Source organism: Balaenoptera ricei, chromosome 13 (assembly GCF_028023285.1).
Source record: "Balaenoptera ricei isolate mBalRic1 chromosome 13, mBalRic1.hap2, whole genome shotgun sequence".
Lineage (NCBI taxonomy): Eukaryota > Metazoa > Chordata > Mammalia > Artiodactyla > Balaenopteridae > Balaenoptera > Balaenoptera ricei.
This window is the reverse complement of record NC_082651.1, coordinates 31786255-31801584: the sequence shown is the minus strand read 5'-3', so window position 1 is coordinate 31801584 and position 15330 is coordinate 31786255. Positions and strand designations below refer to the sequence as shown.

General features: G+C 43.5%; 1 protein-coding gene across 7 annotated transcripts in view; it reads left to right on the top strand.

The window, feature by feature from the left end:
• The first annotated feature begins 6841 nt into the window (after window positions 1–6841).
• The window catches only part of DGUOK (deoxyguanosine kinase), a 43031-nt gene continuing 34542 nt past the window's right edge, over window positions 6842–15330 (top strand). For 6 of the 7 annotated variants that reach the window (XR_009506397.1, XM_059942401.1, XM_059942400.1 and 3 more), the window contains exon 1: window positions 6842–7041. Coding sequence is in view for 5 of the 7 variants with exons in the window: in XM_059942401.1 (XP_059798384.1) it covers window positions 6891–7041 (151 nt within the window). In the remaining 2 variants the exon portion in view is untranslated. The remainder of the gene's footprint in view (window positions 7042–15330) is intronic. The other variant, XM_059942402.1, reaches the window with a different exon arrangement.

The window sequence follows — 15330 nt, the reverse complement described above, 5'->3', positions numbered from 1 at the left end:
GAGGGAGGAGGGTTAAGAAATAAGAGCTTTCAGAGATGTAAGTGCTTGTACTCAAGGGTGATACACTAGAGACTGTGAACAGAAAGGGAAACGCAGGACTTATAGGCTGTAACATGTGAGTGGTTCAAACACAATGTTATTTAAACTTAGGTGAAGGATGGTCGTAGTGGGCTTAAGATCTCTATGAGGTCCTTTGTCATTGAGGACTAAGTTGTATTTTGTCCCAAAAATTAATCAAGAAAGGAGCAGCATCCCAAGGAAGACTATTTTCTCTTCCTGCACCCCTCTTCCCCCTCCCTCTTCTCCTTTTCTCTCTGTCTCTGTCTCTGTCTCTCTCTCATTACTTGCTACCCACTCCCTGCCCTTGGTCAAGTCTGTTTAATTTCACAAGTATTTACTGAATTTTTGGCATCTACAATTACTGGATAAGGCCAAATGGGATTTATGTACCCCACAAAGATGATTCCTGCCCATCAAGGTCACACTGCATAAAGGGGGAGACAGACACATACATGTAAGACAACGATCTGAGGTGAAATAGAAGCCCTCACAAAATACTATGAGAAAATACGGGATAATAATAACAGCTAACATTGATTGAATGCTTATAATATGGCAGGCACTAGGTTAAGAGCTTCCACGGATTTTCTAATTTAATCCTCACCACAGCCCTATGAGGCAGGTACTAATGTCATTCTCATTTTATAGCTAGTTTACTAGTTAACTAGATTTCCCAGCTAGTTATTGGCAGAGCTAAGTCCCTACTTCTGCCAGGTGTGCCCTTTGCTCCTGCCACCTGGCCAGGTCCCATCCTTGATGCTCCTGAACAGAACCCACCTGGTCTTCCCAGACACACCCATTTGGAGACAGTGGAGCCCAGTGGAAGTACACAGACCTCAATGTCAGACATTCTTCCTCCACCATCCCTGCACTTGCCCTCTGGGGGTGCAGTAGAGAAGCATATTTCCTTTTTTTTTTAAATAAATGTATTTATTTTATTTATTTATTTCTGGATGCGTTGGGTCTTTGTTGCTGCGTGCGGGCTTTCTCTAGCTGCGGCCAGCAGGAGCTACTCTTCATTGCAGTGCACGGGCTTCTCATTGCGGTGGCTTCTCTTGCTGCGGAGCACAGGCTCTAGGCATGCAGGCTTCAGTAGTTGTGGCACACAGGCTCAGTAGTTGTGCCTCATGGACTCTAGAGTGCAGGCTCAGTAGTTGTGCCTCATGGACTCTAGAGTGCAGGCTCAGTAGTTGTGGCGCACAGGCTTAGTTGCTCCACGGCATGTGGGATCTTCCCGGACCAGGGCTCGAACCTGTGTCCCCTGCACTGGCAGGCGGATTCTTAACCACTGCACCACCAGGGAAGCCCCAAGAAGCATATTTTCAAAAACCCCTAGAGGATTTATGTCTTGGAACAGGTTTTCCAGAAGCAGACCCTGAAATGAGGACTCACATGCAAGAGATTTATTAGGGAAGTGCTCTCGGTAGAAATCAGTGAGTAGAGTGGGAGAGGCAGGACAGCAAAGGGTGGCTTCAGCCTGGTCCCCTGAGAGCCCTGGAGTAGAAACCTTACTGCAGGCAATGAACCAGGCTTTCATGGTCACATATCAGTGATAAGTGAAGGCGCTTCCTGGGGGACAGAAAGTCCCAGGCTTTCCTCCTGTGCAGGAAAAGGTTTCCAGTAGGCTGAGGGCAGTCCTGCAAAGAAGAGCCACAGGCACAGGCTCTTGGGAGAGAAAGCACAGGGAAGCGGCGGTAGGATGCCCAGGCACATAGACGCCGCCAAAGGAGTGTGGAGAGCTGACCCTCCCTGCTGTGGAGGGGCACGGCAGAATCTCCATGTGAGGCAAGAAGGGGAGGATGACCCGTCTTTCCCCTCCCTACCCCACCCGATCTTATCCCGCTTCAATAAGTGCTGTCCTAGAATTCTGCAGGGGAAGTCAAGTTATGTGCTAGTAGAGAGGAGAGCATGGATCGGTTACAGTGGCTTGAGGAGAGTGTGAATTCAATAGGAAGTCAACTAAATAGAAATAACATCCCAGGCACTGAGTAATGTTAGTATTACCTTACTTATTACGTAATACCTCTTGGTTGGTAACGGTGTGGCAGGTGTGTTAAATGCTGCATGTGGATTATCTTTCTTAATCCTCACCTCTAAATGTCTGAATCCAGAGCCCACACTCTTAACCACTCCCTATCTGCCTCCTTTTATGATTAGGTTTATCAGTCAGAGTTCATTCAGGTGAGCAGAGCCACCATGCACTTTATGGGGATAAGGGGGTTATTACAGGAATGAGACTGCCCAAAACTGGGACAAGCTGGGGAAGTGAAGGTCTGAAGGGAACTGTGGGACGATCAGAGAGGAGTCACTAGGCCTTGAGAACTAGCTGGGATCTATCTGTGGGCACATCTGTCTGTCACAGTGTCTGACAACAGAGATCTCCTCAGAGCGGCTGAGGCTCCCATTCTACTTTCCAAATCTCACACCAGGTCCTCTTTTGACCAACTCGAACTCAGAGCCCTGTCAGGAAGGAGATGCCGGAAGCGTACTTCCCAGCTTAACCAAACTGAGTTAGCACAACCCAGTACATTAGAATATCTTTGATGTAGATGAGAATATAACTGACCAGACACCAAGCTGCAGAAGAAAGTCAGGGTCACATTTGTGTATGTTTATCTCCCCATTTTTAATGGTTGCATAGCGTTTTGGTAAAACGGATCAGTTTACTTGTCAGCAGCACTTCAGAGCTCTCTCTAAGGACTAAGCAGAGTGTCTAGTACATAGCAGATGCTCAGCAAATATTGGATGAAGGAATGGATGCTGAAGGACTAGAGTCCCCGTGGGGCAACATCAACTCTTACTCATAAACTCCAGCAGATATCTGACAATCCCGCAGGATCCGGAAGTGACCTTATTCCTCCAGGCAAGTGGGACGTAATTCTGCTCACCAGCATACCGCTGTTTTCCAGGAAGAACTGATCACCACCTTTTTTTCTCCCTTGTCCCGACAATCCCTTTAATCGCCCTCCTTCCTCGTGCACATTGGGGTGGGGCTCCAACACTCACATTTGTTCCTTTAAAACTTACCTTTTGGCCACAGCTGGGCCAATCAGAGTCTCTCTCCTGGAAATTTGGAATTAAGATCAAGAAAGATATTGAACTTTTATGCATGGTAAACATAATAAAACAAGCATAAAGAAATATGCTCATTGATGAAGGATCATCAATAATAGTGGGATAACTAACAGGCAAAAGACATTTTAGTTTCTTACTTTACACTATACATCCCCCAAATGTAAAAGCTTTTAGAAGCAAGGAACAGAGTGAGAGAAAATATTCACAAAGGACTCATATCCAGAATATACAAAGAACAATAACAGTAAGTAAAAGACAGATAGCCAATAGAAAAATGGGCACAGGACTTTAACAGGTCCTTCACAAGAGAGGTTACTGAAATGGTTAATAAACATACGAAAAAATATTCCATTTCATTAATCATCAGGAAAATGCAGATTAAAACTGCAAGACACCATTATACAGCAGAATGAATAAAATGAAGAAAGCTGACAATACCAATTGTTGGCAAGAATGTGGAACAACCAGAGCGCTCACTCACTGATGGTGGCACTGTCTATTGGTACAGTCAAACACTGTGGAACTGCATACTCTTTGGGAATATCTACTGAAGCCCATCATACATCAATTCCACTTGTAGGCATATGCCCAAGAGAAATGTGTACTTAACTTTACCAAAGACATATTCAAGAATATTCATAGCAGGACTTCCCTGGTGGCACAGTGGTTAAGAATCCGCCTGCCAATGCAGGGGACACGGGTTCGAGCCTTGGTCCGGGAAGATCCCACATGCCGCGGAGCAATTAAGCCCGTGCACCGCAACTACTGAGCCTGCGCTCTAGAGCCAGTGAGCCACAACTACTGAAGCCCACACACCTGGAGACCGTGCTCCACAACAAAGAGAAGCCACCACAATGAGAAGCCCGCGCACCGCAACAAAGAGTAGCCCCCACTTGCCGCAAATAGAGAAAGCCCGCACACAGCAACAAAGACCCAACACAGCCAAAACCAACCAACCAAATAAATAAATAAATAAATTTATATAAAAGAAAAAAGAATATTCATAGCAATGGTATCTATAATAGTTTTAATCTAGAAACTCTCAAATGTCCATCAAGAGTAGAATGGATAAGGGGACTTCCTTCATGGTCCAGTGGTTAAGGCTCCATGCTCCCAATGCAGGGGGCCCGGGTTTGATCCCTGGTCAGGGAACTAGATCCCGCATGCTGCAACGAGAAGATCCCGCACATCATGATGAAGATCCCGCGTGCCGCAACTAAGACCCAGCACAGCCAAATAAATAAATAAATTTAAAAAAAAAAAGAAAAGAGTAGAATGGATAAAACACATTGTGGTATAACAACATGATGGAATGCCATACAGCAGTGAGAACGAATGAACTACAACTTATATATATGAATGAACTACAATTTATATATATAACATATATAAATCTCACAGATACTTTGTTGAATGAAAGAAGTACTTACTACATGATTTCATTTATGTAAAGAACAGGTAAAACTAATGTCTGCTGTTAGAAGTCAGGTTATTGGTTACCCTTGGGGGTAGTAACTGGCAGGGGAAATGGATTCTGGGGATGCTGGTAATGCTCTGTTTCTTGATCCGAATCGGGGTAATGGAGTGTGCTCAGTTTGTGAAAATTGCACTAAACTGTACACTTACAATACATGCTCTTTTCTTCACTATATATTGTACTTCACTGTGAAATTTTTTAAAATGACTTTTAGGTGCTCTAACTTTTAGGAACAGATTAGTTGCCTGTCTGCACCTAAACCTGCCAACAACTTCCATATTTACCCTTCACAGTGACCCTGAGGGCAATGAAGGCAAGGGAAACCGTAAGGGTGCAGAGAGCCTCTCAAACTTTTTGAGATGAATATTTTCCCAAGTCAGAGTTTACGTAGATAAAGAAATGTAAGTAGTATTTCTACAGAGAGGTGGCTTGGGGGGAGGGAGTGGGGGATGGGACAGACTTTAGCTGCTCCAATATCCTTTAGCGCTCCACCCAGCTTATCCTAAATAAATTTGCAATCTATTTTTTAATAGATTGTGCTTAATATGATATACAAATGTCACTTCAGCCATCCCATATAAACAACAATATAGGAAAAAGGTCCTGTGCCTGCTCTGCAAACAGTTATCCTGAGACAGGAAGGAAGGGGGCAGGGCACAATCATTAAAAGAATGGCACAACCATTAAGAAGAACAGGATACCACAAAGCCGATTAGACCCTACTAGGCCCAAGATGGCAGAAGAGTTGACTTCCAGTATACCTAGAGACTCATTACACACTCACTGTAATACATTAGCATGCTAAATGACACCCACAGGTGCCATGACAGTTCCAAGGCCAACGAAAAAAGGTCCAAAAGTGGGTGGTGCCCCAATTCCTGGAAATCCCCACCCCTTCTCCAAGATGTTAGAATATTTCTCTCACTTGTTAGGCTATGAAATTACCCAGCCCTTAAAAACTAACCACCCCCGGCACCTCTGGTGCTCTTGCCTTCTGAGATGGCTCACGCTCTGCGGAGTGGGTATCTCCCTACATAAACCTTTCACTTTAGTATGGCTCGCTCTTGAATTCTTTCCAGCGAGAAGCCAAGGACCCTCACTTGGCAGCCTGTCCCAGGGACTCACCCGAGACCTGGGACATGACCATCCTCTCGTGCCCCATTTTTTCCTACAACAGTCCCAGCCACCAGCCCCTCCCCAAACCTTCTGGCAATCAGGTTGGTTTCCTAAAAACTCCCATGTCTAAGAGTGCTGCCCGAATGCCGGATTGCCTGTTAACTCCTGGTTTGACCCTTGTGGAAGTCAAGCAGGGAAGGTGGACGCACCCTCTGACAATATTTCATAAATCCTTGGTTCTGAAGTCATTATGACCATGGAGTGTGGCAGAAAAAAGCCAGTCTGGCAGCAGCTCAGAATTGTCCCTGTCCCTCTGCAGAACACAATTCTCCACCAACAGCTAGACTCCAGTTCTATACACCAGCAAATCTCTCTCTACCCTTGCTCTTCTCAAGCTTTTACAAACCCTATTCTGAATCCCCACCAGCCACCCCGCCCCCCCTCCTCACCCCGCCATGGTTCACCCCCACAGAACCCAATCTATCTGGTTTAAACGAGTTCCACACATAGTCCCTAAGCCTCCACCCTCTTTATTCTTATGGAATTTTTGGCTACTATGCAAATAGATTGAGTGAACTTTATTCAAGAGGCAAAATAAGAGGTGGGGTGTAATTGACAAACTAATTTGTTAATTTATTCAATAAGGTGCCAGCATTGTGGTGCAAGTTACAGGGAATGGGAAAAAATTTGTGTAAATCATCAGATTGCATCATTTTCCTACTTAAAACTGTCCAATTTTTTCCCATGTTGGAATAAAAGCCAGACAACAAACACTTGGGGGAAAAAAACTCGTTTAAAATTACAATTATTTTTATTTGTCTTTAGTTATGAAATTTATTCTAAAGCGATACAAAAATGCAAAGGTGATGGAATTCTTGACTTATGTGTCGTTTTAAACGTTGTTTGTCCAGTGGACAGAAACGGAGGGGCAAACCGCGCGGTACCAACTCCAATTGTCATTAAACTCTCCCGTACCCCACATTAGGAGTCTTCCTTTTTGCAACACTTTATTACAAACATCGCGATAACAGAGCGGTCCCTTTGGCCCCTCCCCTCAAGCCAACTCAACCCACCCACTTCTCGCCTGACGTCAGCGGCGCGCCGGAGCGCGTGAACACCGGGGGAGGAAGTGCTCTCGGCGGAAGTGATCTCTGCGTGAATCATGGGTGGGATGATCGCCGGCCGGCTCTATCTAAGGCTGCTGCGCGCATCCTCCAAGTCCATGGCTCAGAGCCCACTCGAGGGTGTGCCCCCCTCCAGAGGTCTACACGCGGGTCGCGGGCCCAGAAGGCTCTCCATCGAAGGCAACATTGGTAAGGGCCGGAAAGTAGCTGCCAAGCCTCGGCCTCCGCAGAGCAGGTGCCTGAAAGGTTGGGAAAGGGGGCCTGGAACCCCCTCCCTCTCAAGCAGATGCGGCCGGACTGCTTGTTCTGAGCTGCCAAACCTTTCCCCTCTCAAGGTGCGCAGTGGGCCTTTGCCAGTTGGATTTTTCGGACGTCAGGCCTCAGTACTCTCCCACAGGGACACGTCTGTTGAGGCATAATAGCCACGCAGTCCGTAGATAGGACAAGAGCTAGCTTGTTTTGGTAGAGAAAAATGGAAGCGACAAGGAGCAGGGTGCAATTTCTTTGTTCTCCGAAGGTAAGGTTGCCAGATTTAAGGGAGAAAAAGAGGATGCCCATTTAAAATAGCATTTCCGATAACGAATAATATTTTAGTGTAAATGTGTCCTATGCAATGTTTGGAACATACACTAAAAAAAAAAAAAATCTAAAATTCAAATTTAAGTGGGTGTCCTTATTTTATCTGGCAACCCTACCCTAAGAGAGTTCCTAAACTCCAGTCATTCAAATACCACTTTCACTATTTTTGCCATGTCTCTTTGCTGTTCCCACTATAATTTCTTAGCATTTTTCTTAGAAGCAACTCACTTTTTAAACTTAAAAACGTGTGTTAAATTAAAAATAACTGTTATAAGAGAGAACAGAAGTCCAGTACCTTAAATAAAAATAATATAAAAATAAAATGAAAGCAAAACATTTCAGTGTTACTAAATGTTTCTAATGTTACTAAATTCTTACTTGAGGCTTTTACCTGCTAAAGTGCTGAGCCCTAAAAAGGGATTAGCAAGTGTTAAGTATTGAAGACATTCTAGCAGCAAACTGAGAATTTCTCAGTTTACAAATTAAACATGTAGCCCTTTGAGCAACTTCCATATTCCAGCACTGTTCCTGGCACTGAGGATACAGCAGTGAACAGAACAAATAAAAGTCTCTGCTCTCAGGGAACCCTAGTAGAGAGAGACAGACTATAAACAATATAAAGTAAGCAAAGTAAACAGTATGTTAGATAATAATGAGTGTGATGGAGAAAATTCAGGGATGAGGGATTGAGGGAAGTTGCAATTTTAAATTGAATGATCAAGACAGGCCTCACTGAGAAAGTGACATTTGAGCAAAAACCTGAAGACGGTGAAGGAGTGAACCATGTGGATAATGGGGAGAAGAATCTTCCAGGCAGAGGGAAGACCAAGTGCAAAGGCCCTGAGGTGGGAAGTGTGTTCAGGGAACAGGCGGAAAGCCATTGTGGCTGGAGTGGAGTGCGCAAGGGGGAAGGTGGGGGGAGATGAGGTCAGTTGGTAAGGGGTGGCTAGATTGTATAGACTGTATAGTCCATTATGGATTTTTACTCTGATTGAGATGGGAAACTGTTGGAAGGTTTGAGCAGTCAAGTGACATGATACGACTTAGATTATAAAAAGATCACTCTGGCTGATATGTTGAAAATAGAAGGTGTCAGGAAGTTGTTGCAATGATGAGTTATGGTGTGTTGGACCAGGATGGTAACAGTGGAGGTGGTGAGGAGTGATTAGTTTCTACTTTCATTTAAGGTAGGGTACACTGGATTTGGTAACAGGAGGATGTGGAGTAAGATAAAGAGGGGTCAGTGATGACTCTAATCATTTTGGCCTGAGCAACTTGAAAGACGGAGTTCCAGTTTTCTTAGATGGAGAAGTGTAGGAAGAACAGCCTGGGGGCAGAGGGTCAAGTTTTTGGTTTTAGGCATGTTAGGTTTTTATATGCTTACTAGATACATAAGTAGGGTTGTTGAATAGTCAGTTGGATATATGAGTCCAGAGTTGAGAGTCTCCCTGGACTGGAGTTACACATGTAGATGGTATTTAAAGCCAGGAGCCTATGTGTGTTTATGAAAAGGACCACGTCCTGGGCACGCAAATGTTAGAGAGATTCAGGCGATGGGGAGGAACCAGCAAAAGAGACTGAGACGGAATGACCACTGAAATAGGAGGAAAGACATAAGAATGATATGCTGGAAACCAAGCGAAGGTGTTCGGGGAAGGAATGATCGACTGTGTAATGCTGTTTAAGTAATGGAGCTCTTTGGTGAACTTGAACAATTTATAGGAGTGGGAGGGGTGAAAGTCTGATTGCATAAGTTCCAGGGGAATGGGAGGTGAGGAATTGGAGACGGTGGGTAAAGACAACTGTTTGCAAGTTTTCCTAGAAAGGGGAGATGTGGGGTGGTAGCTGAAATGGGAAGAGGGTTGAAAGGATTGTTGTTGGTTTGTTTTTTTTTTTCTTTTTGTAAGAGGAATTAGATGATATTTATAAGCTGGTAGAGAGGGAAAAGACTGGTAAAACAGGAGAGAGGATAGACTTGCCAGAGTGATTTTAGTAAGCAAGAAGGAATGGAATCTCTTGCCCAGGTGGAGAGAGGTTGGCTTTAGCTAGGAGCACAGTTTATCCCTAATCACGGGGAGAATGGCAACATAAATGATTACTGACTCGAACAGGCGTGGCAGGAACTTGGGGAAGGTGTTCTGGTTGTGTCTGTTTTCTCAGTGAAATAAGAAGAGAGATCAGCTAAGAGTGAGTGTGAGGAGAGAGGAAAGACATGAAATAGTCTGGTGAGTGAGCAGAAGAAATATAGAATTGCTGGGTGGCGTTAAGGACCCATTTGGACTTAGTGGTCTTGAATTTAAAGTGAGACCAGTCACCACAGCTGTGTGTTTTTCTCCAGCCAAATCAGAAACATTGAAAGGAATGAGAAGGGCTGCCTGCCTCATGGTGTTATTTAAAGATGTTCTGTCCCGTACTTTGGGAAACATGCCCCTAAAGGAAGCTCTGTCCTGAGAGCCCAGAGTATTTCACAAAGTAAGTGGTTTGGACAGACCATCAGGTGAGGTTTGAGCTGCCTCTCCCAATTTTCCTGACCTTTCCTTCTTCACCTTTCCAGATTTCTGTGCATCCTTCTTGCTTGCTCATGCGGGCGAGGCTCGCTGAGTGTCTTACTGTGGAGTTAGACTCAGATGTGGTACAGCTCCTCTCCTTTAAGGAACTCACAACTAAGTGGGAGGAGCAGACTTCTAAACATAATTTCTGTGCGGTGTGATGAGTGCTATGTTTGGACATGGAAACTCAGAATCTCTGGGGTAGGAATTCCTACCCCAGAGGAAAGAGTGTTCCAGGCACAGGAAGTAACACTTGCCAACGCAGAGCCTGAAGAAACATGCAGTTTTAATATCAGGCTTGTGCCTGGAGTTTAAAGGGCCTGTGAGGGGATAGCAGAACAAGAGTTTGGAAGGGTAGGATATGCCAGATGTTGAACAGCTAGGAGTTTCTCATGTAGGCTGTGGGAGGATACTGAAGACTTAAAGCCAGTATGTGCCATGGCCAGATTAATTTTTAAAAGGGAATTGGCTAGAATGAATAAATAAAAAGAAAACTTCATAAAGCAGGCACCCTGTATGTCTCGTTTGCTATAGTACCCATCGTACCTTGCATCCAATTTGTTGAATGTATGAATAGGAACGGAGTTTGGAGTAGACAGACTAGATTTTGTGGCTATTGTAGTCGCTGGAGGGAGGGAAGATGTAGGCCTGAACAGAGAGAATGGCGGAACAGAGAAGACATGATGGTTTGAGAAAGAGTTTGGAAGTGGGATTGACAGGACTTGGTGGCCACTTGGAGGTGAGGGATAAGGAGGTTTAATTTGGACACTGACTCTGAAAACTGAGGATGGGAATAAAGGAAGAGGAAGTCTGGGGAGGTAAGAGTGATGCTTGGAGGAGGTGCCTCTGAGACAAACAGTGATAGATGTTCTGAGGTAGATTAGGGTAAGTGCCTGCAGTGAAGAGACAGATTGGAGCTGAGATCTCAGCTATGGAAGTTGTTGACTTGTGGGGGTAGTTGTTGAAACCTTGGAAGTGAATGCAGTTGCCTAAAGAAAGTGTGACTAATGAGAAGTGGACTGGGGGACCTCAATCTGGCTCTTTCTAGTTTTGTCTCCTATTATTCTCCATCACCCCACACACTGTGATGACTCTCCCCGGACAGAATGGTGCACCCCCTCCTCTGTGTGCTCACATAACATTTTGTACCCTCAACTGCTGCAAGCACTTGAGTTCTGTTGAGATTGTCTGCACCTGCAGTACCTTCCCTGGGTTAGCCACGTAGTGTCTTGTTCATCTTTGTGTCACCAGCACCTAACCAACACCTGGCCCATTGTACTCATTCAGTGTTTACCAGATGCTTGAATCCTGTGCTGTGATATCCATGTGGAAGTTAGTCATTGGTGTCCACAGAGGAAATATGGTAAACTGCTTTTACTATCACATCAAATAGTTATCTTGTTCTCTAACCACAGGTGGCATCCCCCCCAAATGAGAGTATCCATTCAGGAAACCTGAACAGGGGAAGGTGAACCCCTGTCCCAGCTGAAGTTAGATATGTTTATCATAGAGTTAGATGTGCTTTTCTTGTAGTCCTGCTGCTCTAAATCTTAATCTGACCCTGTGGGTGCAGATAGCAGCATGTAAGGGAAATGGATCAGTGAAGTAGCAAGTAATGGCATCTAGCCTGTGTTATGAGCCGTATGCCATGTGTGATTAAGAGTCAAAAGCTTGGAACCTAGAATCCCTTAAAATCTAAAAAATAAAATACCTAGCCTATCTATTAAGTGTGTTCATCACTAAAGTGTATTATCGCCTTCCAAAGCCAGTTATTTTATGATTACCAACCTAAATTGAAGAAACGATCGCCGCAGAAAATACTGTCAGTGAGTCAACTCAGACTAGTCTCACTTTGTTTTGTTTTATTTTGTTTTTGTTTTTGTTTTTTTCATTTTGATTTTTCAAAGACCCAACAGAGAAGAAACCTCACTTTTGCCATCTAGAGACTTGTATGCAAAGCAGTGGAGAGCTTCCCTTAATAACATATCCTCCAGCATTCAAAATTAGTGATTTAACATCACTAATGTCATCTTTTACTTTCATTAAGTATAAACATTTGGGCAAGAATCCTAGGGGAAAAAAGGCCTATTTAATCCAAACATTGTATCCAATATACAATGTTTGGAATAAGTTGGATTCTCTGTTTCTGTTATTCACCTCATTCCATCCACCCATCTCCATTCTTAGCAACTGACCAGATACTCAGGATGCAAAGGAAATAAGGTTAGTCCCTGTCTTCAGAAAGTGAGCTCCCAGTCTATCTGGAGAGAGTGGTGAGTCAACAAATAATTACAGTGTGATGCCTCTGTAGACCAGAGCAGGCAGTAATTAACTCTGCCCAAGGATAAAGTGGAGCTGGAGAGAGTTCAAGGAGACCTCACTGAGAAGGCGACAGTGAAAGGATGAATCAACTGGTGGGCAGAGGTGGTGAGGGCATTCCAGATCAGCAAGGGTCTCGTGCTAAACACAGAAGTTTGAGTTGTACTCTGGAAGCTGTGAGGAACTTTTTTTAAAAAAACAAATTTTTTTTTTCTCATGAAAAGAAGATAAAAGTAATCAGGGCTGAAATATATCAAGTTTCTTTTAAGTCAGCTGAGTGATTTTTTTTTTCCCAGAATGCTTTTAAGCTCAGAGCCTATTTGATCCTGGGTGCTTAGCCTCGATATAAGTTCCCTGAGGGCAGCATCTCAGCTCACTTCATCATTTTAGTTATATTACCCACCATTAGTGGCTACTCTGTAAACATCTGTTGGTTGAATGAATGAATGCAGCATCAAATGTAGTTCCTGAAATAAAGGCTTTAAATTTTCTTTGGAAGAATTTTTTTGTTTAAAGATAGGCAGCTTTATATTTACTGCTTTTGTTTGCTTTTTGGTACAGGGTTTTACATCTTGTTCAGAAGAAAATGCCTGAAGATGATGGTATATTTAAGAGGCTGCCATGAACTACAACTATATTAAATTTAAAATTATACATCATTTTGAGTGTTACATCAGATACTATTATCTTACTACTAGGTTTTAGTATAATGTAGCTATAACAGGCATTGTAGTTTATAGAAAAATTTGTGGGAGAAAAGAACTATTATTTAGGAAGAGATGAATGTTAACAACAGAACTCTTTGGTCCAGCTTGTGGAATGACGATCCTGGTGCTAATAAAAATCAACATGTGGATATAATGTACTCTAACAAAGTACCTCCTACCCTTTCTCAACTCATGGCACACATAATAAAGTACAATGATAGCCAAGGCCCTAAAGGAAGGTTTAGTGCTGCTTATGACATCTGATACCTCCCAAATTTCATGATATTAAAAAGTATATTGAAAGAGAACAGTTAAGCCGGGATCTAACTTAATTGTGATAAGTCTGAGATAATGATATCAAAAGAGGCTAGTGCTCAGCATAGAGGCCAGAAGGAGGCATTTGTCAGTTGGCCCAGTGTTGCCTGAAGAAGAGAGACTTTGGTGCATACAGATGGTCTGCTCACTAGGAGGAGGCCAGTGGAAAACCAGAGAACGCCATTCTTACGAGGCCCCTGGGAATACTTTAAAACATTTGTCTTAAAAAAAATACAAAACTTCTTAAAAGGAAGACAAAAACTATTACAGTCAGATATCATAGCCTTAAAAAAGTTATGTCTAGGTTTAATATAAATACATAATTTTGAATTATTTTTTAAAATAATTATTCCATATCTGTGGGTGGTGCCTGGCACAGCTGAGTTCCCTTGGAATGCAGTTTAAGAAATGCCGCCCTATGGAAAATTACCCAGGCTCTCCAAGCCCTACAGCATCATGGATGGCAAAGCTCCTAGGACCTTCCACCACCATTTACTGTCATTCTTTGCTGAAACTCTGGAGTCTCATTGCTAAACTGGATTTCCAAAAGCTTTGGAATGGGGACTGGTGTGCAAGGTGGGGGTGTTGCCCTGGTGTGACTGTTCCAGTAATTGGAACTGTATATTTCCCATTACATCTCATTTATTGGCATTCCGGGTTTTGTGTGTTTAAATGGCATAAGTCGGTTTCTCAGAGTACTGACTGCCCTTGGGTGAACTAATAGTGTCTGATCTCAGAGGTGAAGTTGGCACGCCCTAACCCTCAGGGCCCTTCCTTTCCATCTGCAATCGTTCCTTGGGTAGTTGTTTTTAACTTTTAAAAAATTTAAGTAATTCTAACAACCATTCAACCCCACCCATCTAACAAACCAGTTACCTTCATCTTTTCATATTAATTAAAATAATTTTTCAACCCATAGCCAGAGACCATGTTTTAGGCTTAATCACCAACCTGCAATCTAAATATTGACTATCTGTGCCAAATATTTTAAAGTAGGGACTATTCAGGACAGGTAGGTATCTGATAATAAACAAATTCAACCAATTTGTAATTCCTGCAACTCTGTTGGGCACTCCATGACAAGTCCAAAGGGTTTTATTTAGTAGTCTGGGATGTGGTTTTGGAACCCATATTTTTAAAAAACCACCTCTGTTGATTGTGATCAGATTGTTCTAGATAGCAATCTCCAGTATAAGTCTGCATCACGATCACTTGGGGCATGCTTTAAAAATGTGGATTCCTGGGATCCAACCTCAGAGATTCAGATCCTGTTAGGAAACCAAAATTGAGGCTCATGAAACAAAACAATTAAATGCTAAATGTATCAGAGGCAGTTAATAAATATTGCTTGTTTGATTGAACTGCCCAAGGTGGTAGGAATTTGGTGTGAGCTGGAGATGTCCTGAACTTTGCGGAAGAGGTGGGCCTTATGCTTAGTGCGGGAAGGGATTTAGACACAGGCTGAGCAGAGCAGGGGAAGGCATTTGTTCACTGAAGTGTGGGAGGAGCAGAGGCTGAGCACATGTGCAGAGGCTGAGCACATGTGCAAAGGCACACAGGAGTTGGGTGGAGGTGGGACTCAGAGATGAGCGTGACTGTACAAGATGTACAGATTTATGTGTTTGTTCTTTACCCTGTGTGTTCAGAGAGGAGTTGGAGTGGTGTGTAATAAATGTCAGATATCAGATGTGTGGGCTCTTCTGCTGAGATGTCTCTTTGCTCCTGATCAGTAACCATGAGTGGCTGATAGAATTGACTTGAAGGGTGCCTCCCCCTTCCTCCTCTTCCTTCCATTTGGGTTCCTCCTAAGGGTAGAACTCACTTGAGAAAGATCATCTCTCATAGGGGAGATTGAGCTCCAAGCACATTGTTATGGTTCATGTTTTGATTTTTAACAAATGTGGGTTTCGTAGGGAACTGGAATTAATAATGTATTACATGTTTTATTCATTCAGCTAGGTCATTAGTCTGGGCTTTGGTTCCTGCCCTGAAGGGACCCCATCTTCTAC